The 24,139-nt window shown below is 31.7% G+C and overlaps 1 protein-coding gene across 1 annotated transcript in view; it reads right to left on the reverse strand.

Moving 5' to 3' along the window:
- Positions 1 to 24,139, reverse strand: part of HMCN1 (hemicentin 1) — a 503,334-nt gene that overhangs the window by 144,713 nt on the left and 334,482 nt on the right. The window contains exons 38-44 of the mRNA XM_051998776.1: positions 23,009 to 23,185; positions 22,185 to 22,336; positions 19,856 to 19,979; positions 14,327 to 14,502; positions 9,413 to 9,509; positions 2,385 to 2,507; positions 1,065 to 1,226 (exon numbers count right to left, since the gene is read on the reverse strand). Coding sequence (XP_051854736.1) covers positions 1,065 to 1,226; positions 2,385 to 2,507; positions 9,413 to 9,509; positions 14,327 to 14,502; positions 19,856 to 19,979; positions 22,185 to 22,336; positions 23,009 to 23,185 — 1,011 coding nt within the window. The remainder of the gene's footprint in view (positions 1 to 1,064; positions 1,227 to 2,384; positions 2,508 to 9,412; positions 9,510 to 14,326; positions 14,503 to 19,855; positions 19,980 to 22,184; positions 22,337 to 23,008; positions 23,186 to 24,139) is intronic.

A 24,139-nucleotide genomic window follows, 5' to 3' on the forward strand; every position in this document is an offset into this window, starting at 1 on the left:
TTTGTCTTAGAATACTGTAGTTCCTTTGAACTATTTTATTTTTCTCATGGACTGAGTTTTTCCAAATATAAATTCTGAATAATAGAATATATTATATAACAATATTATATATCATATATCACATATGATACAATATATTATTATATAAATTATATTATATATTATGTATTATATATAATAAGCTTTGAATAAACAAATATAAATAAAATATAAACTTAAACTGATAAAAAACCCATCCTTCAAAACTTAACTATTAAGCTTCTTATATGTATCATAATATTAGATATAAAGTTGTTTCAGTATTGTAAGATTATTATAGATAGGATTTACAAAGCATTTTTAGCATCTTCCAAGAAACAACTATGAAACTAAAAGATAGACTTCAAACAAAATTTCAAGATACAATGTCATAACCTTTTAATATATTTTAATATTTTCAAGTATCTTTGGGCCAGGGTTCTTTAACCTTTTCTGGGTTATAGGACCTTTTGGCCATCTAGGGAAATCAGAACAAGGTTTTTAAAGTAAAAAATAAAGTAGATGGGATTACAAAGAAAACCAATTATATTAAAATAATTATCAAAATCTATTTTTTTTTAAGTTCCCCTGGTTAAGAAGTCTTGTTTGGGGCAACATTTTTTCTATTCAAAAAATTGGTTTTTTGAATCAAAAGTATAACATTTTAATAATGCAAATACTCTCTCAGTGATATTATGTAGATATAAAAAATGAAATGCTACAACCTCTAGAGAATCAAAACTGTAGTTAGCCTTTAAAACAATGGAGAGAAAGTTGATGGGAGGGATTAGGCTGTGACATTTGCCAATGATGACTTAGTACACTTAAGAAGTGGCTTAAAATATAGGATTGGGGAAAGAGATGTCAGTCATTGTAGGGATTGTACAAAAAGATTATTTGATTGTTGGTTTCATTTTTCATTTTTAAACCAAATAGTTGAGTGTTGTGATGCAGCTTTAGGATTTTGATTGAATTCTAACAATAGCATAAAGAGAAAAGACAGAAATAAAGAAAAAGTAAAGTAAGCAAAAGACTGGTTGACTTACTGTAAACTTGCAAATTGTATTTTTTCTCTGCATTCCCAGCAACATTTGATGCAATACATATATATAATCCTGCATCAGACCTTTCAGCAATTGAAATCTGTAGCTGTCTGCCTCCTGATAACATCCTGACTCTTCCTGTGGAATCAGTTAACATTGGAGACCCTGAAAAAAACATCCAGTTTCAGAATTTGTATATACTACTTTGCTAGGTATCATGCAATAACATCTTTGTTCAAATAATCAAGAGACAATCTTCCCTCCCTTGAGGAAAATATTATGCAATCTGTAAATCTTCTTTATAAAAATTCAACTTTGAAAGGAATAAAAAACAAAAATAATGGAATTAAAGAGAGAAAGACAAAGGGTAAAAAAATTAGTCAAATGTAAGGAAATATATCTATAATCCTTGATGTGGAGGAGGCTGAGACTTGATTTGGGAAGTTTGAAGCTACAGTAGAACTAAAGCCAATCAGGTGTCTGCATGGTAAGTCTCTAGATAAGGGCCACCAGGAAACTTAAAGAGGCATAAACTGTCTCACACTAGAAAAAGAGAGCATGTTAAATTTTCTTTCTAATCAGTACTCTTTAGTTAGCCTGTAAATGGTGAAATAGAGAAATTTCAAGAGAAAAAAAGAAACTAAAAGGAAAAGAACCAGTTGATAATTTTCTAGTCTAACATTAGGTCTTAAAATAAAAATTTAAGTATGTGCTATCAAACAATCCTAATCAAAATTATTATTTAAAAAGTACATCACATGGTTGATAGTCACAGATAAATTTTTAAACCAAAATGTTTTAAAATTAGGGATTTTCAGTGAATTTCCTTTTAAAACTATAAGAAGTCTTAAGAATCCATCTAGTTCAATCATTTCACCTGGAAAATGAGAATAATGAAGCTAAGAGGTTTATAGGCCATTCCAAGCCAGTTCTTCTGATTTAAAATGCATGTTGCCACTATAACAGTGTCTCCATTAACATTTGGCACAGATGCTTTGTTAATTCAGACTCTCCACTAAGTGCCTAATTTTACAATCTAACAATGACAGAGAAAATTATTTTACTGCTCTCTTCTGATGATCAGTCAGTGTTTTAAAAAAAGTCTGAGTTTAGAAGAGTGCCTCTAATTGAGTAACATGCAAATTTTACAATATAGTTGAATGTTTAAGCTATTCTATATTACATAAATGCAAAATTCAGAAATGAACAAAAAGCCACTAAAATGAAATGCCAGGCTGACAACAATAAAAACAAAAATAAGAGAACATATTTCTTTAAAAAAAAAAAACATGTTTTCAAAGGGCAAGAAGAGGCTTTTCTTACCTTTCTTTTTCCAAATAAGACTTGGTGGTGGAATGCCACTGGACTCACATATCAAACTAATGAGGCTGCCTTCAATGACAGTCAGTTGAGTAAGTTCATCTGAACCATGAATATTAGGTGGTACTGAAAAATGGGAGGAAAGTTTTAATATCAGCATTTTATCCATTTTATATACCTTTGCCTTAAGCATTTTCAGACTTATATGGCTGAGGAGATGAATTTCGTGATTTTTTTTAACTCAACATTGATATTTAAACTAGGTCTAAGAACCAATATAAGACCTTCTACTTGAACAGATTAGAGCCAACTCTTAGGAATTAGGTACGCTAAATATCTGAAGATATGTTATAGGTAGCTAAGGTCCTTTCAAGTGACTTACTTCCCTAAGGGAGACCAAATTTGGCATCTAAAAGATCAATTTACTAGTATGGAGTCTAGGCATAAGGGAAAAAATACTGAGTTTGGAATCACAATATGTGGGTTCTAACCCTAGTCATTGAGAGAAATGATTATTTCTCTCATATTAACAATCAATTCTTGCAATTGGGGAGCTTTTTTTTAAGGATAAACTCTCAAATAGCACAAACTGGCCTATAGATGACCCAGCCTTAATATTTACATTGGTAACATTAAGAAGTCTTTGTGCTCATCAGGTTCTTAGAATCAGGATGTCTTTTGTTTCCTATCCTCTTCCAATATTAGCTAAGTGTTTTGATATTTTGAAAGGAATAATAGACTTTTAGTCAATATGATCATTTCTTATTCTTATAAGAAATCTTGTAAGTTTTTATAAATCTATGTATTTCATAAATATTCTGGGATGAAGAAGAGGGAAAAAGATGATGGCTATACTGGCATTTTTACAGATTGTCTTTGGACTCCTCTGAGTTTTGTTATGTTGATGATAGTATTCGTAGAGAGACCCTCTTAAAGTCAGATGACTGGAATTTATCTTCTAATATGGCAGTTGGGTAGTGCAGGACATAGACCCATGGGCCTGGAGTTCAAATCCAATTTTAGGCATTTACTATCTGTGTAACCTCAGACAAGTCACACTCTCTTTGCCTCAGTTTTTTCAACTATAAATATTAACAGCAACTATCTTGCAGGGTTTGTGTGAAGATCAGATAATATTTGTAACCATCAGACAGATAGCAGGGACTATACTTCTTATTTCCTTTCTTTTCTTTTTCTTCTCCTAATTTTGAAATTATATGATTTTTTTGAGAAGTTATTTATGTTTTGAGTCTGTTTTCTCATCTGTAAAATAGGAATAAAAGTACCTTGAACTTCAGTACTTCATAAATTTGATGAAAGAACCCTGAAGAGCCTTTAAAGCACTATAGAAATATGAACTGTTGTTACTATTACTATAGTTCCACGATCATTAGAAGTAGTATGATGTAATGATTTTAAGGGTTAGATTTGGAATCAGCAAGATAAGGAATCCCATTCTGCCTCTCCTACTTAGTTAGCAGCTTTGTCACTAAATTAACATCTGTATCAACTTCCAAAAGCGTAAAAAAAAAAAATTCAATGTCAACTTTGTGAGAAGACACTCTACAGTGGCCTGACAAAGGGATTTTTGTTTGATCCTATACTCTAATATTTTTACTAATGACTGGGATCAAGTTATAGATGGTATGTTCAATATGTTTGCAGCTGACACAAAAGCAGGAGCATTTCACCAACCAACTGTATAACAGACAGGGATTGAAATTTTTTTGACAGGTTAGAATTTTGGGCTGAATCTAACAAGATAAAATCCAATCAGAATTAATGTATTAATGTTACAAATTATATTTGTGTTAAAAAAATCCGTTTCAAGAGTACAGAATAAAGAAGGCACAATTAGACAGGGATTTATCTGAAGAGATCTGGGAGCTTCAGTCAACTAACAATGTGATGTTTGGGCAAAAAGTTAGTCTCATTTTGTGCTACATTAAGAAAAGCACAGCTTCCAGGATTAAGTGGATAACAGTTTCCCTGCTTACTTTCCTAGTGAGATCACAGTTGAAGAACTATGTTCAGTTCTGGGCACCAGAACTAACGAAAACATGAATAAATTGGTGTGCATCCAGAGAACAAGCAGGATAACAAAGGCCTTTGAGATCCTGTCATATGAATATTAGTTAAAAACAATGTAAAAATCATGGAAACTCATAACCTCATGTACTGAGACTAACATGAACTGAGAATAACTATGATGCATTAGTGACATGTAGGATTAATAAACATTTTTAGAGAAATATGTCTTTATTGTGTTCAAAATATATATGTGTATATATACATAAAATGAATCCTACTAACTGAAGTTAACAAAGATTTGGCAAATAAATGTCTTCAGAGATGCTCCTGCTGCTGATAAATTCTTGAAGGTTACCAGAAATGAGAATAATAATGTGATAAATCTTCTTCATTAGTTGCTTTTAGGCAGTGGAAAAATATATCTAATTATTGAGGCAAAGCAAGAGAAAAAATCTAAAAAACTTTCTTTATTAATTTTGGGTATCCGGGCCAGTCACTTAACTGTTTGCCTCGGTTTCCTCATCTGTAAAATGAACTGAAAAAGGAAATGGAAAACTGTTGGAATCCTTACTAACTGCTAACTAATTAGAGTTGATCTAATCTTACAAAAAGATGTTTTGGGCAGAACCTGAAACAAGGTACTAAGTAGAACTAATTAATACTAGGCTTGTGTTCACACCTTTACTCATTGGAGTTCAATGAGTTCACACCTCCCTTGAAGCTCTTTGGGCCAGAGAGCACTAGCATAAATAGAGCTTCAATGGGCCAGTCAAGGAAGTTCTTCAGAGTGAAGAAGCTACAAGTCGGGATTTCAGCAGAATTACGCCAGAAGCCCTCTCTTCAAGGCAAGACAGATTCAACTTGGTACTGGCTCTGGAGGCTGAAGAAAGCAGAGGCAAAAGCAAAGGACAAAGCGGCAAGAGCTCTTGGAACCAAGCAGAGAGATAGGCCTCTAAGCTAACCGGGCTATATTGGAGATAATAAAAGATCTGAACTTTTATCACCTGGCTGCATTTGGGAAGAAGATCACAACAGAAAACCATTCCAGTATTTTGGCCAAGAAAACCCCAAATGGATCAGAAAAATTTGGATGTTACTGAACAACAACATAGTCACTGGGGAACAAGAGACATAAAAATAAAAATATTGCTCAATCACAATTTTAATTAAGGTAATTGGCCCCTTATGACATGACATAATGTTTCCAAAAGATCTCATCAATTTGGGTACAATGAATATGCTAATATTTACATCTGAGCATCCTGCACTAATAGGGTCCATACAGAAGATGGTCCAGGGACCACCCAATATGTTGAAGAACTTTCCTCCAGATCTCTTGCCATTGTATGGATATTTTTGGAGTACATGAGCTCCTCATTGTTATCAATCACTCTTTCTATGTGACTAATTCCTCTTTTTCAAGCATACATTTTTCTGATAACATCTTTTTTCTCTTTCGCATAAATATTTGTTTGTAATGTACTGTAGCCTGATCACATTACCATATACTTTTCTATTGTCATCTGGGTTATACTCAACTTCTCTTATTTAGGACACTATAATATTATGTCATGACCCTCAGATGTACACCATTGGTCATGCCTCTTTGTATTCAATTACTTCAAAGATCAAATATAAACTCCTGATGGGCATTTAAAGTTGTTTGCCAACTGACCCCCTCCTCTCTTTCTCTCCAAGGACTGATATACTGTAAGATGGAAGCAATGAGCTGGATTTACAACTCAAAAATGTGGCCAGTCCCCTTTCTAGTCCCAAAGTGAGAATAGGGAATATAATTCTAGAGAGAAAGCCATAAATTGCTTTTACAGAAAACCTTTGTTTTTCCAGTTGACTGGTCAAGATAAAGAAATCTGAAACTGAGCTAAAAACAGCTTTCCTCTAAAATGCATGACACATATAAGCAGTCTTATAAAAGAATGTTTCCCTTATTTTGTCTAGAATACAATAAAATGTGAAATATTTTCAAACTTACCTTTTGACCATTTAAAAAGAAAAAAAATCTACACAATCACACAATTCAGAATTACACAAATTGCACAATTTGGAAAAAGGGTTAAAATATTGGTTCTTCATGGTAAATCAGAGAGACCAAAATTGGCAACATCTCAGACACTGGAAGAGGCTATCTTTCTTATTTAGACCCAGGTACTTGTGGCTATTTTATTGTTCTTTATTTCACTCACTATGAGGAAAAAACTGATATAACCTGAAGAAACAATTTTATTAATTCTTAAATTCTGAATAAACTTTCTGATATTTAGACTACACAACATTAAGTACTGGCCTGATAAGTAATTTCTTAACCAAAAGTGAATTCTTTGAAGTATATGAAGACAAAATAAAAGAAACATACTATTTTTCTATGTCCTTGTATAAAATTAATCTCTATTATAAAGTATTTATTTTAAGAAATTTTACTCACTTTTTTGAAGTAAAAATATATTTACCTAAGGAAATGGCATTGGTAAGAACTGTGGCCATTGAGATAAAAAAAAAACTATTCTATGAGAATATTTTTAGCTTTAAGACACTATGTGATAAATAATGACACGTCTATACTTGCTAAAGTTATGATTGTGTTCCTATCACTTAAACTCTTTGAACCTACTAGATTCAGGGGTGGACCTACCCCTTCAATCCTTGCTACTGAAGAGAATGAGGCTGGCAGATCTCTAGCATTCTGAATTGTCATAAATGAGCCAAAGAGGTGTCCAGTTTAGGTTTGGCATTAATATGGTTGCTCAAGGAAGGGTGAAGCAGCTCAGGTCAGAAATGAAGTAGAGCTATCACTCAAAGTAGGCACTTGCTCCTTAGGAGCCCTTGTACTTCTCATCTGAACGGGATATAGGCAAAACTAATCATTTTTAAACCAAACCAAAACAAAACAAAATTCTGAACCTCAGTTTTCTTACTCTAAAATGAGAAAGGAATTGGTAGTGCTTGTTTTTGAAATTGTAATGAGTCAAATATAATAATGTATAAAACGAGGATTCTTAAAGTCCTGTATGGATGTTAACTGTTTCTTTTTTTAAATCATTAATTATTATTAGGTATCTATTATCATCATTTTTGAATGGGGAAAACATAGAAATACTTCAGAAAAGTCAAAATTCTGCTAGAATTCTTTTATATTTAAAACTCAATATACCAATGAATGTTATGGAATATTATTGTTCTGTAAGAAATGACCAGCAGGATGAATACAGAGAGGACTGGCGAGACTTACATGAACTGATGCTGAGTGAAATGAGCAGAACCAGGAGATCATTATACACTTCGACAACGATATTGTATGAGGACATATTTTGATGGAAGTGGATTTCTTTGACAAAGAGACCTAACTGAGTTTCAATTGATAAATGATGGACAAAAGCAGCTACACCCAAAGAAAGAACACTGGGAAACGAATGTGAACTATCTGCATTTTTGTTTTTCTTCCCGGGTTATTTATACCTTCTGAATCCAATTCTCCCTATGCAACAAGAGAACTGTTCGGTTCTGCAAACATATATTGTATCTAGGATATACTGCAACATATCAAACATATAAAGGACTGCTTGCCATCTAGGGGAGGGGGTGGAGGGAGGGAGGGGAAAAAAATTGGAACAGAAATGAGTGCAAAGGATAATGTTGTAAAAAAAAATTACCCTGGCATGGATTCTGTCAATATAAAGTAATTATTAAATAAAAATTAAAAAAAAAAAGAAATGAGGCAGTTTTTATAGTGGATAGAGCACTGATTTGTAGACAACAAAATCCTGAGTTCAAATGCTGTCTCAGAGATGACATTTACAAACTGTGTAAGCCTGTGCAAGTCACCTAATCTCTGTCTCAATTTTCTCATCTATAAAATGGGGATAATATAAATGCTAGATATTATGATTAAGGCTTGTTGAGTGAATAAATGAGTTACACAGAACCAGAGATATAAAAAAGTTCAAGAGGGACACATTTCCTGATATGCTATTGAATGATTTCCTTTGGAGATTCCCAACAACTTTCAGTAATCCTGCACTGTTCTTTAGTGTGCTCAATTGTTCCTTTTCTCTTCAGAAACTACCATAGCCTGGAACGTCTTACTTTGAACTTACTGTCTGTTCTCTGTTAATTAAATATTAATATTCTTTCTAAAAAAAACTCAATATACCATTGCATAAGTATATAAAGTAACTATATTTTGTACCTGAATAAAAGATTTAGACTGTAAGGTTATGTCCTATAACAACACTGGCAGAATCTTTTGTGTCTGAAATATCAGATATAAATACAGGAATGATATATATTCTGTTTTCATGGGATTTAAATTACTTTTGCTAGGTCTCTAAATTTTAAAAGCTTTTTATTTCATGTAGTATGAAAATTATGAGTATTTGGCAAGTCCCATTCCTATGTTTTTGTGGATCAATGTTATGAAAAGGTAATTATGGGCAACAAGCTGAACTAGTAAAATATAGTTCCCATTGCTAATTGAGTTTTCCAGAATATTCTGAGGTTTGGATTTTGGTACTGGGAAATTTGTTGTCCAATTAGTGCACAAAAGGTTTACCAGATCATGTCTTATTAAGTATTCAGTAAAAGCTATCTTTGTAGAATCACTGAGATAATGTTGCACGATTTTGGGTGTTTTCTTGAATAATCTACATTGATCATTTAAGTCTGAAGTACTTACTCTTATAATTTTCAGTAACAACAGCTTAGTCCTGAATTGCCATTAATAATACAATTATTGTATTACAATATATCTATTTTTAAAATCTTATAACATCTTTAAATAATTATCCCTGATATATTTTTAACACATTTAATCATCACCTTAAAGCAATGATTATGTATTCACATTTGTAGGTACAGTCAAATGAAATCAGGCAATACTTGTTTTCTGCTCTGTAGAGATTCACAGAAAAGAATAAACTAACAAATAGCTGGACTTGATTTTTTGTTTTTTTTGTTTTTCTTGGACCAGTATAGATCACTCTTACCCCAAATGTTGACATTGTAATTCTTCTCAGTTTTCCCAGCAATATTTGTTGCTTCACAAGTATAGCGGCCAGTGTCTTGAACCTGTGCTCCTTCGATCTGAAAAAAAAGTATTATTTAAATTAGATAATTTAAAGTTGAAAAGATTTAAAATTTCATATCTAATCTGACTTAAATTTTTCATATTAATCTGATTCATTACAACACTTCTAAAATATCAGATACCTGTTTTTATCAGAGTGCATATTAAAGCCAATTTATATAGTAATGAATCTCCTTATTGCTTTAAAGCTTGGGAAATTATTATGGTTATGATATTTCATATAACTAATCTTTCCCAAAAATTCAATAAACTCTAACAGTGAGCTGGGGGGGGGTAATAGGTAAAGTATGGGATGTGAGGATGTATTTTGAAAGGCTACAAAATGAATTTTAAGGGAGAAGACAATTTGGCAAACTTGAGGACAAACTAAAGAAAGTTATCTCAACCTAAAGAAAGGTTATGTTTAAAAGAAGACTCACTTTAAAGAAAGAAAAAGATGTATTAAGTGGTAGAATCTAAAGGGAGAATTTGAGGAAAAGATGATAGTCAACATGGCAAAGTATAAATTAGAAGAGGCAAGTAAAACAAATTAGTGAAACAAAAAATTAATGGGAAAAATTAAAGAATTTACAACGTGGATGGAAATTTTCTGAGAAAAAAATGGAAATATGCAGTTGTCAAGTTTTTAAGAGATAATATTGGGTATAAAGATCTCAAGGAGTACTTAGCAACTGGGGTATAAATATATATGAGAAGTTAAAAATATACTTGATTAAGTATCTTAAGGAATACTCATGTAAAGAAAGCCAAAAATCATTACAAGGAAGCACAGAAGAGAATATTTGGGTAAAAATCAATTGAGGAAGACACAAAAGTGATTTTATAATTGGGCTAGATGACAGACCATCTGGACAAACCAAAAGGAATTTGGGAAACAGATCAAAAACCTGTCATGATATAGAAATGATGGGGAACTTCACTTATCCAGACATCTGTTATCCAAAAGCAGAAGAGCCAACAAAATCTTTAATTTTCTTACCAATAATTTCATCCTACAAAGGGTAGAGAAACCAATCAAAGTAAATTCTATTCTGATTCTCAATAATAAGCAATCAACCAGCATTTATAAAGTAGATGACGTGTCATGAAAGACAAGAATAAAAAATATCAACAAAAATGAAACGGTCCCTTTCATCAAAGAGCTTATATTCTAAGAGACATGTACTCTAATTATGAGTACATGTTGTATACAAATATATTTACAATAAAAGACAAGAAAGGCACATTAGAAGTCAAGGAGAATAGAAAAATCTATCTATAGAATATGACATTTGAATGCCAATTTGAAAAATACTAGAAGACAAGATAATGTTCCAGGCAGAGGAATTCGGCATGTACAGAAATTGGAGATGGAATGTTATACCTGAAGGAAAAGCATGGATTAGAGAAGGCAGAGAGAAGCAGGGATAACAAAAGACTTGTAATATATTTCAAGAGACTGGTGCTAAGGACTTGAAGTAGGATGATAACCGTGTTACAGAAAGAACAGAGGAATGAAAAAGACATGGTGGAGGGAAAATTACTAATACTCTGAACTAATTATATCAAGTAGTGAGGGAGAGTGAGAAGCAGAAAACTTATTCTAAGATTTTTAACAGAGTATTTAAAACTAATGGAGCTCTCAATAGAAATGGGGCAGTTTGAGACAAAGGTGGATTTTGGAGAAAAAATAATGAATTCTGTTTTTGGATATATTGAATTTGAGATATCTATGATGTATCCAGTCTGAAATGTACAGCAGTTGGTGCCATAGTTCTAAAGTTCAGGAGAAAGACTTTATATAGATCTGGGAGGCATCTGTATGGAATTTACTGAAATAAAAAATGGAATGAAAGGCAATAAGAATCACATAGTTTTTGGACTTATGAATATCAATTGTTGATACTCTCAATGGGAAACCTTTGTCTAACAATCAATGAGTTGACATAAAATGAGAGGAACTGAATCATACAGATATTGACATTATCTTCCTGGAATATCATGATGTCACTAAGAGCAAAATAGGAGGACAAAGGATCAAAAAAAAAAAAAAACTTTGGGATCTACTTATGAAATGGTTACTGATGCTACAGTTATGGGAACTTTAAAAAAGTAACCTCTCCCTCCAAAGGCTTGGAATAGAAAAGGAAAAAAAAGTAGGTATAGTGTGACAAATACAGTCTAGATTTTGTAGAGCTGATTTCAAAATATCCAGAAATATAAATATAATCCTTTTAACTAAAATTCTACAGGGAAGTAAGGACAAGAGTGTTAAGAAACTAGAGTTTCCTAAGAATGAAAATTTGAATACAAAGGGAAAAAGCTCTTATAAGGAATAAAAAGAAAGAATCATTGTGGATTCATATGGAACTCAACATCAAACATAGTTTTTTGTTTTTATAATGGTTAGATCTTTCAATCTCTCTCAGGTTAATAGTACAGAGATAACTTATTTGGCCAAACTTACTATTGGTAGGCATTGAGGCTTTGACCTCCTCTGCTCTTCACCTGGACTATCTTGCCCTTCCTTAGGTAATGTCATATACGCCTTTTTTTTGGAGGATAACCATATTAATACTAAACTTGAATGTAAACATGTCCTCATCACAGTCCACTACAGCTTGTAATTCCTGAGCTCAAGAGATCCACATAATCTCAGCTTTCCTAGTAACTGGAAATACGGTCATGCACCCCCACATCTGAAGAAACTTAAATTAAAAAAAAAGATGTAAAGATAGAAGTGCAAAGTGATAAAGGATGACTTAGAAGAGTGTGGAAAAGTTATCACAATAGTTTCAGGAGTGATAAAACTCAGAACAGAGTGAGTTTCATGAAAAAAGCAAACCATAACACAAAAAACCTTTCTCTTCATTCTCTACCTCAGACTTTGGTAAATAATATGCAAGTATTTTCTTTTATTATTTTAACTTTGAACGTATTATTGAACCTTATTGAATTGTCTTGATTTTACATCACCATCATTATTGCTCCACCCAGAAGCCAATTTTTTTTCATGAAATAAAAAAAGAAAAATGTAAAGTAGTTCTGCAAAAACCAACCATAGTCTGACCAGGGTCTCTCACTTCTGCAAAGAAGAGAGTATTTTCTTACCTCCTTTTTGTCAGGATCATTATAATTGCAAAATTCAGTTTCAAGGATTTTTGGTGTTGTTCTTTGCATTTATTGTATATTTTTCTAATTTTCTTTACTTTATATCAGCTTCATCAGCCTTATACTTCTCTGTATTCTTTATATTTAACAACTATTATGGCATAATAAGCTACTCTCATGGTGATCTTTATCCTAATTATGAACAGGGTTGGGTGAAATGATCCAATATTCCATTAAATTGTATTTCTTACCTCTTCTTCAAAAGGACTTTTTGACTACTGTTTCCCTTGAGCCCAAATTTCTTTTTTTTTAGTTATTTATTTATTTACTTTAAATTTATGGAATAAAACAAACATTTCTATAATAAAGTATAAAAAGATAATATTATAATCTTCTATGTACAGCTTGCTTTTAAAAATATAATAAAATTAGCATATCCATTTCTCTTTTCCCTTTTTTTTTCTCTCTCTCGTCCTAGAGATGGCTACTATTAGACACACACACACACACAGACACACACACACACACACACACACACACACACTTATATATTCTAGAAATATTTCTATTTATTAGTTCTTTTTCTGGATGCAGATAACATCTTTCTCCATATGTCCTTCATAGTTAACTTGGATATTTATAATAGTCAAAATGACTTATTTGCTCAAAGTTATTCTTAAAATCTATTTTGCTGTTATTGTAAACAATATTCTCTTGGTTCTGCTCATTTCACTCTTCCTTATTTCATGTAAGTCTTTTTGTGCTTTTTTAAGATCATTGAGCTCTTCACAATCATATACCAAAACCTGTTCAGTTCATTTACAGTTTCTGATTTCCTTTATAGTGATAGTATCATTATCAATATGGTCTAGTTCTCACTGATAAAGATTTCCCACTTAGGGTATTAACAGTTAAATTAATATTTATAAGTCTAAAAGCATTGTGATTCTTAATGCTCCACACTCCATTTCTGATAGTCTAGTATCAATTCAGATACGAAAGGCTTTTGCACAGAACAGAGCCATTTTTAAATTTTTATTGTTTCATGGATTACCAGGGCTAAAGAAGTCATCATTTTGCCCTTGAATTACAGATGCACTAGGTCATCACAATCTTACTTCTGTTTTTTAATTACATTCATTTGCAAAACAATTAAATAGGAATAGTTTTTAAATTTTTTATTTCAATAACTATGTTTATTTTATAATTCAGAATGTTTTGAATTTGAATGTCAAGACAATATTTGCTTGCACTGTGCTTTTATTTGAGAACACATTTCCACAAACAACAGAAAGTAAAGCAATTTTACTTTTTGCATATTTATTTCATTTACTCAATGAGATTGTCAGCTCTTTGAAAGGAGATATCATGTCTTCTTTGTTATTCTAAAGAATCTAAAATAATTTTGATTAATCTTTTGAAGAATATATACTTAATGAATATTTGTTGACTGAGGATGAAACTATAATATTCTTTCTCTGTTTAAAGATTCCAAAGTAAATATCAAAAATAGTGAAAAATAGGGAGAGGTATGTATGATTTTACACTTACATTTATTTAAGCATGGAATGTAAAAATTTTATATTATCCTTGAAATGGTATTTGAATTTTTCTGGGAAAAAATAATAGCATTTTGGTAATATTCAGTAAATTTTAACAGCAGCTACTAATTGAATTGTGAAATTGAAAAAAGCATAAGAAAGAGTAAATATATGAATTTTACCTTCAAAACACTTCCATTTTCAGAGATACTGAGGCCTGATTTCTTTAGCAGAGGTCGACCATCTTTTAACCAAGTCAAAATGGGTGGGGGAATAGCATTGCCCTGACAATGTAGCTCCACATCTTGGTTAATGAAGACGGAGACATTCTGCTCTTCTCCCATAATATTTGGTGGAACTAAACAAAAGATGGAAAGAGATTTTTCTCAGAAAGGAAGAGATCAGTGCATATTTAATCTTCATTAATCATCATGAGATAAAATGAAATGTTTTGTTGGTTATCATAAATGGTTTTTCTGCAGGCAGTCTGGCATGTTGCCTTGATGTCTTGTCTAAAGAAAGTTGGTCTATGATACAGCATAACAAAGGCACAGATTAAATCTGTTCTTTTTAAACAGACTTTTTTTTTTTTTTGCTGAGGGTTTCATCTTTAAAACTTTCACGAAGAAGGGTAGCAGGTCTCAAAGCTAAAAATGATCCATTATCAAAATTTAGATTTTTTTTTTTACAAAGGATATTACAACAAACATACTAAAAAAGGGGGAGGAAAAAAGTTATTCATTAATGAAAGAAAAGCAAGTTCATCTTCAAAATGTACTGTTTGTAAAGTACAATTCTACAATAGTAGATTTTTCAGACTCAGGGTTATATAGGTTATATAGGACATTAGAGACTAGCTTAACATTTATATAGTATATGCAATAACTATATATAATCATTTTTATATTCTGTTTTTTAAAATGATATTAAGACATAAAGGAGTTAAATGACCAGCCCAAGATTCCATTTAGAGCCAGATAAAGGATCAGAACCCAGTTCCATGCTCTTCTTACCACTTTCTTAACAGTTATTTTATACCACTTTTTAAATTATATATTAACCAAAAACCAGTGGAGACAAAACCATACAATTAAGAGAAGAAAAAAGTAGCTTAGTGACCAACTTCACTATTCTCACAATATAAGAAGCAAAGCATTAAATTTATAATTTTCTAGTAATAGGGATTGACAGGCACTGAAATGATTTCTTGATGAAAATTGTAAAAGTGTCCTCTTTTGAATGTGGTAAAAAGTGGAGAAAATATTTTTTTCTCTTTGGTGGTATAAGTTGAAAATATACCAGGAATGAAGCAGAAATGAGAGAGTAGATTGAATAACCTTTTAAGAACTCTTTTTCACAGTTATATAATAATTAAAATAAAAACCAATGAAGAAGTTGAGCCTGCTACCTTGAGGGCCACCTTGAGGAAGCTACTTGTCCCCCAGTAATCCTTTCCATGAGTTTTTATACATAGAAGAATTTCTTCATATTTGTAAAGAATAAATAGATTAAAACAAAACCATTTACCAGTATAAAATAGGGAATTTAATTTCTGTCAAAGATTACTCCAAAATGGAGTGTATTGTCCAGGTTTTAGAAATTTTTTTGCTACAGAAATTTTATTGTAATATTTGTTGTGACAGGAAGTGAGCTTTAGAATATGGTAAATTAATCAGATACTGTCCTTTCTGCTTGTAGAAGTCATTATTAAGAAAAAAAAGAGCAAAATTTGAATTGACATTATGGACTCTTATACTGAGATAACCCCCTCTTCCTTCTCCATGTATTGTTAATGTGTGATAGATTCTGGGCATAAACTTTTCCAGAGGTATTTCTGCTCTTGGAAAATGTATACTGTACCATGACTTAAATGGACTTTTTGAGCAAATACTTAGGTAAATACATTTTGCACTGATTTGTGATGCTTTTCCCCCCCTTTTATGAAAATAAACAGAAATATCTAGCATAAGATTATGTTTCAAGTCATTTCTTGGGAGGAAGGGGAGAAAAGGAGATTACAGGAAACATTGAAATTTTGTTTAAGAAATAATACAGGTCTGCCTTAGATAAAAGATAACCAATTAGCTTGTTTGACATTAAAATTGCATTAATAGTAGCATCATAAGTATAGCCAATGCCACTTTCTAATACATTATAAAACACATAATTTCACTATATTTCCTTCTATTTTTTAGCACAGAAAGTATTGAGCAGAATAGCTGATTTCACAGTTTGGAAATAATTTAAGGGAAAGTCTGGTCTCTGTGGATAAGAAGAACAGTACTACTATAAAAATATGTTTATCTTTGTTTCTTTGTAGTATGCACAAAAGAGTCTGTATTCTTTATGGATGTTTATAGAACTGAGAGTTGGAAACAACCAGGGAAAGTACAATGCTAATTTATTTCAAAATATTTTATCCTTCAATTACCTTTCTCTGGAGTTAAGTGAGCTGAAGCAAATTGAAAAACAAACTAGCTTTTTAAAACTGAGACACAGACTGAAAAAAACAATAGAGCATTTGTTTCTTGTAGAACATAAATTAAAATGAATCTAATTACTTTGAAGGATATACATTACCCAAATAAATACATTTTATCTCTCTTGTCTTTCATTCCCAACTTTTTGTTTAGTCTGGGAAAGAGAAGGTCCTGACCTTCAGTTCCTCAGCTTCTTTTTTCTGTTATTCCTACTTTGTTTCCTAGTTATGTTTCTTGGGGAAGACTTCACAGTAGGGTAGTTTTTCATTTTATGTATTACACTTGAAGAATGTAATTGCTTAAAAACAGACAGCACAGAGTTATAAGATTTGAGATCCTAATTTGTGATCCTTGGTAAAACTATCTGAGTTCTTTTATTTTATCTTTAAAAACTTATTTATTTAATATTATTTCCCAGTTACATTTAAGACAATTTTTTTTCTACATTTGTTTCTAAAACTTTTGAATTCCAGATTCTCTCCCTCATCTTCAACCCTCATTAAGAAACTACACATGAATTTATGCAAAACATTTCTGATTTCTTTTTTTTTCTGATTTCTTTAAAGTAAAAGTACAATGAAAATATAAAACTATTGTTCTCAAGTTTCTTAGTTTAAGTCCTCAAAGTGAGACAATATACATTCCAAACATGCAACACTACAAAGGTGAGATTCTTACACTGTACTGATCTTATTCTAGGAAAAACTGAATTCTTCTATCCTTAGGTAAATCTGTGCAAAACTCCCCTCTAAAGATTAATATGCCTCAGTTGAAATAAGAGACTTGGCTCCTCATTTTACTATTTCAATAATAATTCAAACTGGTGGTTTAATTGGTATGGTTATTCCCTCCCTGGAAACAGATTGTAACATCACTACATTTTTGTTGATGGCCTTTGGAAGTTGCTCTGACCAAAAAATATATTATCCTAAAGCTAAACTAGTAATAAATGAAAGGACCTGGGTTCAAATTCTGTATGTGTCACTATTGTGTGTGTTTTGGGGCAGGTCAATGAACTTCTCTGGAACTTACTATACTCATTTGTAAACTGAGTGGGTTAAATTAGATGGCCTCTCAGGGAGCTTTTAGAACTATGAAACTATAAGGCTCTCCAAACACAGGTAGGCTGATCCTCACTGGTTGCCAAGTCTGTATGTCAAATATTTCCATATTGATAGAAGCTGCCAGGATTTGTTCTCTGCCAGTAGGAACCCAGGGTTACCTATATATTATGAAAAAACATCAGTTTTAGAGAAAGAAGAGAGAGGGGGGAAAGGCAGAGGAGGAGGAGGGGAAAAGAAAAAGGAAGAAGAGGGAGAATAGAAGAACTAGGAAAAGTAGAAGTAGTAGCAGCAATACAAATAGTCATATGCCCTCATCATTTCAATGCTTGGACTATTTGCAAGATATTTCTTGAAGAATCTCCCCACCCATCTATCCTCCACTCAATTGTCAAACTTATCTTAAAGCACAGGTTTGTCAAATTACATCCCTATTCAACAAACTCTAGTAGCTCTCTATCACCTCCAAGATCAAATAGAAAATCTTCTTAGGACACCTAAAAACCTGGTATCCTCCTATTTTTCTAATCTTTTTATATATTACTTGCCTCCCCCACAAAGTATTCTACAATCTATTGACACTGGTTTTCTTGATTTTTCCCTCACATAAAACAATCCACCTCTAAATTGTGGGAATTTTTGCTGGCCATCTCCCATATCTAAAATTCTCTCCTTCCTCATTTCTTCCTGCTGGTTTCCTTGGTTTCATTCAAATACTGGCTAAAATCCCAATTTTTGCAGGAAGCCTTTTCCAATTCCCATCATCCCAAATCCTAATGTCTTTCCCTGCCTCTGTTGGCTAGCTTCAATTTATACTGTATATACCTTGCTTGTACACAGTTGCTTGAATGGGAATACTTTAGGAGCATTGTCTTTTACTATTCTTTGTACTTCCAGCATGTAGGTATAATGCCTAAAACATAGAAGATGCTTAATAAATTCTTGTTGATGGACTTACTAATGAAATTAAAATGTTTTGAGATAAAAAATGTACCATCTTAAATTTAGTTTTTAATTATATAATCACAAAGGAATTAAACAGTTAAACAAGTATCATATGTTCTGAGTGTGCTAAAATAACAAGCCTTACATTTAAATGGAGATCAAAAAGTTCTAACTTCCTCACAGTAGGCTGCGTCCTTAGAAGACCTAATAGAATCAGAGGCATTTTTTATCTTATCCCCATATGATAAGCAACAACAATAATAAAACTATGCATTTTGCACATATTTGATTATTTAATTAATATTATTACATTTTAATTAAAATTAAATTTTAAATTTAAATTAAATTAAAATCTAATTAAAATAAACACATTAATATTTGATAAAAGTATCTTAACAACAGTATGAACTCTTTGTAGATACCTCTGAATGAAGAATTAAATAAAAACAGGCAATCATGTGCCTTGAGTGGAATAATTGGGAGATTGCCTTGGTAGAAGACTATAAATAGTAGGATTGCTGCTAATATTCTTAGGCTTCTTATACTCCGTATAAACATCAATCTCATACAACTTAGGTATGGGTTTTTTTTTGAGTTTTTAAAAGTTTTATCTTTTACATACTTTATATGTCTAAAAATAGTCATATAAAATCAGCTAATGTCATTGAGAGCATTTATTTTATAAGGAAACATTTGTTATGAAGAAACGAAAATCCAGAAAAAGAGGTAAATTTTAAACACTTAAGGCATAATTAATCATACTTTCCATTCCATTAGTTCCTACATTAAAGCTCAGCATTATTGGTATAAAAATTTTAAATGACATTAGGATTTCAAATAAGGAATATAAGGGGAAATTTTTTTTTAATGTCTGCAATAAACCAAGAACACCTGAAAGCTGGACCAGATTTAAATCACATTTTTAAAAACCCTGCATGTTGATAGCATCACATCATTATAATTATTAAACTACATAAACAATAACATAATTATTACTGAGAAAGTAATATTCTCTGCAGGATATGGTATGTATGTTTATTTTTGGTTCCAAGATTGAAAAAAAAACAAATAAAATTTATTTAAAAAAAAACACAAATTGAGTTTTGTTCTGAGTTGATCACATTAAATATCATTAGTACCTTTTATGACATTTTAACACTTCCCTCCTTCTGCATAATCTTTTTGATACAAATAAGTAACAAACAAGGGAACTGATATTCCTCACCATATACTCTGAGATCAATATCCCTTTGTTTCTCCCCAGCAGCATTCACTGCCACACAGGTGTATTTTCCTGTATCACTGATTTGTGCACTAGTCAATGCTAGGACTCTACCACCAAAAAGCACCTATAAAGGAAATAATAAAAAATCAAGTTTAATAGATTTCTCTCTTGAAAATTTGTTTTAGTAAGTAATGATAACAATACTAGATAGAGCAATTTATATGGTGCTTTAAGATTTGCAAAGAGCTTTACAGATATCATATTGAATGCTCACAATAACCCTGGGGGGGAGGTTCTATGATTATCCTCATTTTGCATATGAAGAAACTGAGGCAGATAACTAAGTAACTTGCCTAGGATCAAAGATCTAGTAAATGTCTGAGACAGAATTTGAGTACAGGTCTTTAATCTGAATTAAATGATGTTATCAACTAATTTCCCCAAATAATGAAATAAAAGGGATTTTTTTTGCAACATGCAGAAAATTTTATTCTTCTAAAATTCATGGAATGTTAAACTTAGAGGAGACCTTGGAAATCACCTAATGTCACTGAGACACATTTATTTTATGAAGAAACAAAAATCCAGAAAAAGAAGTACATTGACCGCCCTGATTCAAAGATACTTAGTGGGCAGAGTCAATAATGCATTCCCAGATTTCCCATCTCTTATTTTAATGCCTTTTCCGATGAATTTTGTCTATTGGTGTCATCTTAACTTATAGAGATCTCTAGTTTGCCTGAATGTGAAAGCACTGTCCATGGTAGCAAGAGATATAAAGGATAAATAATAGAGATTACATACAAGAGATAACATAATCATAAAATTTCTCCATACTGAATCTGGTAGCAACTGTTACCCCCGGGCTGTCATTTTTATGAAAAAAAAAGTGTGCTTATAAAAGAGGTTGCAGGAAGGAGATATTGTAGGCAACAAATTAGATAATCATTCAATTTTATAAGAGAGGAGAAAAGATGAAATCACAAAAATAATTAACACTCAGTTATTCCTTTTCCAATTGTTGTTAATAAATATTAAACTTAAATTTAAAATAGGAATATTAATAGATGACACTGTTGTCTATTTTTCATCTCAGTAATCCATATTTACCTTCTATCAAGCCTTCAAAGGCTCTGGACAAGGAAGAATTAAAGAAAGCATGATGTATTGAAAAGAAAGAAAAAAACAAAAGAGGTTAGGAAACTAATTTAGTTGATTAAAAATACAAAAGCAAATTTTGATTTTGATTTGATTTATTTTTCTCATTTTTTACTCAATAAAATTCAATTAGATCCAAGTTCACATGCCACAATCACAGAATTCTGCAGAATCTTAAGAGTTTAAAAAAGGCTTCAGAGGCCATTTAATTTCTATTGGGCCTGGCAAAAAATATCCTTATATTAAAGGACAAATAATTACCTAACCAGTTCTTAAATATCTACTTGAAGCAGAGCCCCTTACTATCTAAAATAGCCCCATTCTATTTCTGAAATTGGATTGTTAAAATTTTGATTGTTAAAAAAATTTCCTTATATGAATCCTTAACTTTCCACTTAACTATTTCTGATTAAACATCTAAAAGGAAGAGTCAATCCAGAAAAATATATAGTAAAAGACAGTTATTTTATACTTTAGCTGGCAACAAAGAATTTAGACAAAGAAAATGCAAAAGGAAAAATTTTGAAAAGGGAAAGATTGGCTCAAATAGCATCTTCAGGTGTTCAGTTACTTTGTTTGTTCTTCTTATTCACCTTATCAGCAGTGTTAAAATTAGCCAGAAGCACAAGCCATATTTAAGATATAGTTGGACTGGAACAGAAGATGTCTGCAGAATCAATTTTATTCATTTCTATACATGCATACTTTGTTATTGTCATTCAGTCATTTTCAGTCATGTTTGACTCTGTGACAACACTGGAAGGTTTTTTTTTTTTTTTTTTAAACAGAGATATAAGGAACAATTTGCCATTTTCTACTCCAGCCCATTTTATAGGTGAGGAAACAGAGGTAAATAGAGTCAAGTGACTAGATGATAGTCACACAGCCAGTAAGAATCTGTGGTCAGATCTGATCTAGGGAATATGAGCTTTCCTGACTCCAAGCTGGGGGTTTTATGCACTATGGCGGCACTTAGCTGCTCTCAGTTTATAGTTACACAGTTAAATATGGTTCAGGGGTAAAACTTAAATCCAGATTACCTGACTCCAAAACCAGCCCTAAATGAAGCTTCCATTCTATATACAGATTTTTCTAGCGGTGTATAACTTTCTAATTTTATTTCTCATGTCTTAGCAGTAATTGATTTCTTTAGTATAGTGGCAGCAAATACCTGAATTCCATCCGAGAAGCTGGAGACAGGGCTACCATCTTTTAGCCAGGTCAAACTTGGTGCAGGGATGCCTCTGGCCTCACACTCTAACCTTACCAGGTTATTAACGACCACAGACATCATGTCATTACTGCCAGAAATTGATGGGGGGACTAAAAAAAATGAGAATTATGATAAGGCAAGTTAATACTAAAATGATTTAATGCCATGATCAAGACACAGGGGGTGCCATAATAGAAATAGTGTTTTCTATTTCTACAATAGTTTTTTTTTAGCTTTCCCCAAAGATTTTATATACATTTTTAATTTTATCCTCATAGTTATTGTGTGAGATATAAAAGGAAATCATTATTACCCAGATTTTAAAAACTGAGGAAATGGAGGCAAAGAAAAATGTGTTGATTTTTCTAAGGTTATAAAGCTAGACACTGACAAAGCTGGGACTAGACTTCTCATCCCTTTCCTCTTCTGCTATAAAGTACTTTCTATTTAGAGAGAGAAAGGTTTTTTTTTTTTTGGCCAAAACACTTGTGATTCATAGGAATATTTATTAATAAACATGATTATTATAACTAGCTAATAAGATTTCTAAGACTAGAAAAACCATTTAAACGTGTTTAAAGATCAAGCAGATATTAACATGTCTCAAAAAATAATATATTGTCAATATATTTTGATTATATATCAATATATTTTAAATGCTTTAGTCTCTAAACCAAGATAACATAATAAATGTTTATATTAAAAGTTCAAGAGACTTATTGTCCTTGAGTTATTTTGAATAACTGCCCTGCCCAGATTAATTTAGGATAGGTGAAACTTACCATGAACCTGTAGGCTGTAAAATAATTCAGCAGTCCCTGCAGTATTGATGGCTACACATTTGTAAATGCCAGTATCAGCAATTTGAGCACTATCAATCTCAATGATTTGTCCCCTTTTCAAGAAAGTGGCACCAGCAGAGCTTGAAAGTGGATGATTATCTTTATACCATGTAATTGCTGAAAGAGGAATATGGGGGAATAAAAAAAAGTAAGTGTGAAAAGCTGCAGCACAATTGCCATTCAGGAAGTCACTCTCTTAATCCCATGTTCATGTTGGTTCCCCAATTTGCTCCAAACTAGAAAACCTAAAGGATCTAAGACCTCACCAAAAAAGGAGATCCCCCGCAACCATGCAAATAATAATCTTCCCCTCTCCACTGCCCTATGTGACTATTGTTTATTTTCTTACAAAAGTTCATCATAAGAGGTTCACCCAGAATGAGGAAGGCTTTTCTTTCTCCCAACATCACAAATATATTAATGGAGGACTAGGATTGTCTCTTCTTCTCTAATAGGGAGACATTAAAAATTATCTTTCATTCTCTGAACCTAAAGATAATTATCCTTAGATAGAAAACACATTTACTTTATGCTATTTCTTTTTTTTTTTTTGATGTTCTTCCAATGTAAAAAGATTGGCCTGCATCTTTTCTTACATGATTTCAAGATTCATTGTTATAAATTTTTGATGTACATTATCAATCAACAGGATTAAACAAATGTTGAAAATCCAATTTTTCATCAGTAATAGCAGTTTAGCATGACAATCAACATAGTTTGTGTATGATGCTACTTTGTTGAACTTATTATCAGATATTATGCAAATCATTTTACAAATATTATCTTATTTGATCCTCATAACAACAGTGTGAGGTAAATACTACTATTATCCCCATTTTATAGTTTAAGTAACTGAGATAAACAGAGATTAAATAATTTGTCTAAGATCACACTGCTACAGTCTGAGGCTACCTTTTAACTCAGGTATTCCTGACTCCAGTCCTAGTACTCTATCTACCATGCATATAGCTGCCTCATTTGTATATTCTTTATCACAGCAATAAATGTCAAATGATTTGGAAGAGTAATATTGTATAATGAGGAAAAGTACTGGGCTCTATGTCAGAAAAT

Source organism: Antechinus flavipes, chromosome 4 (genome assembly GCF_016432865.1).
Source record: "Antechinus flavipes isolate AdamAnt ecotype Samford, QLD, Australia chromosome 4, AdamAnt_v2, whole genome shotgun sequence".
Classification (NCBI taxonomy): domain Eukaryota; kingdom Metazoa; phylum Chordata; class Mammalia; order Dasyuromorphia; family Dasyuridae; genus Antechinus; species Antechinus flavipes.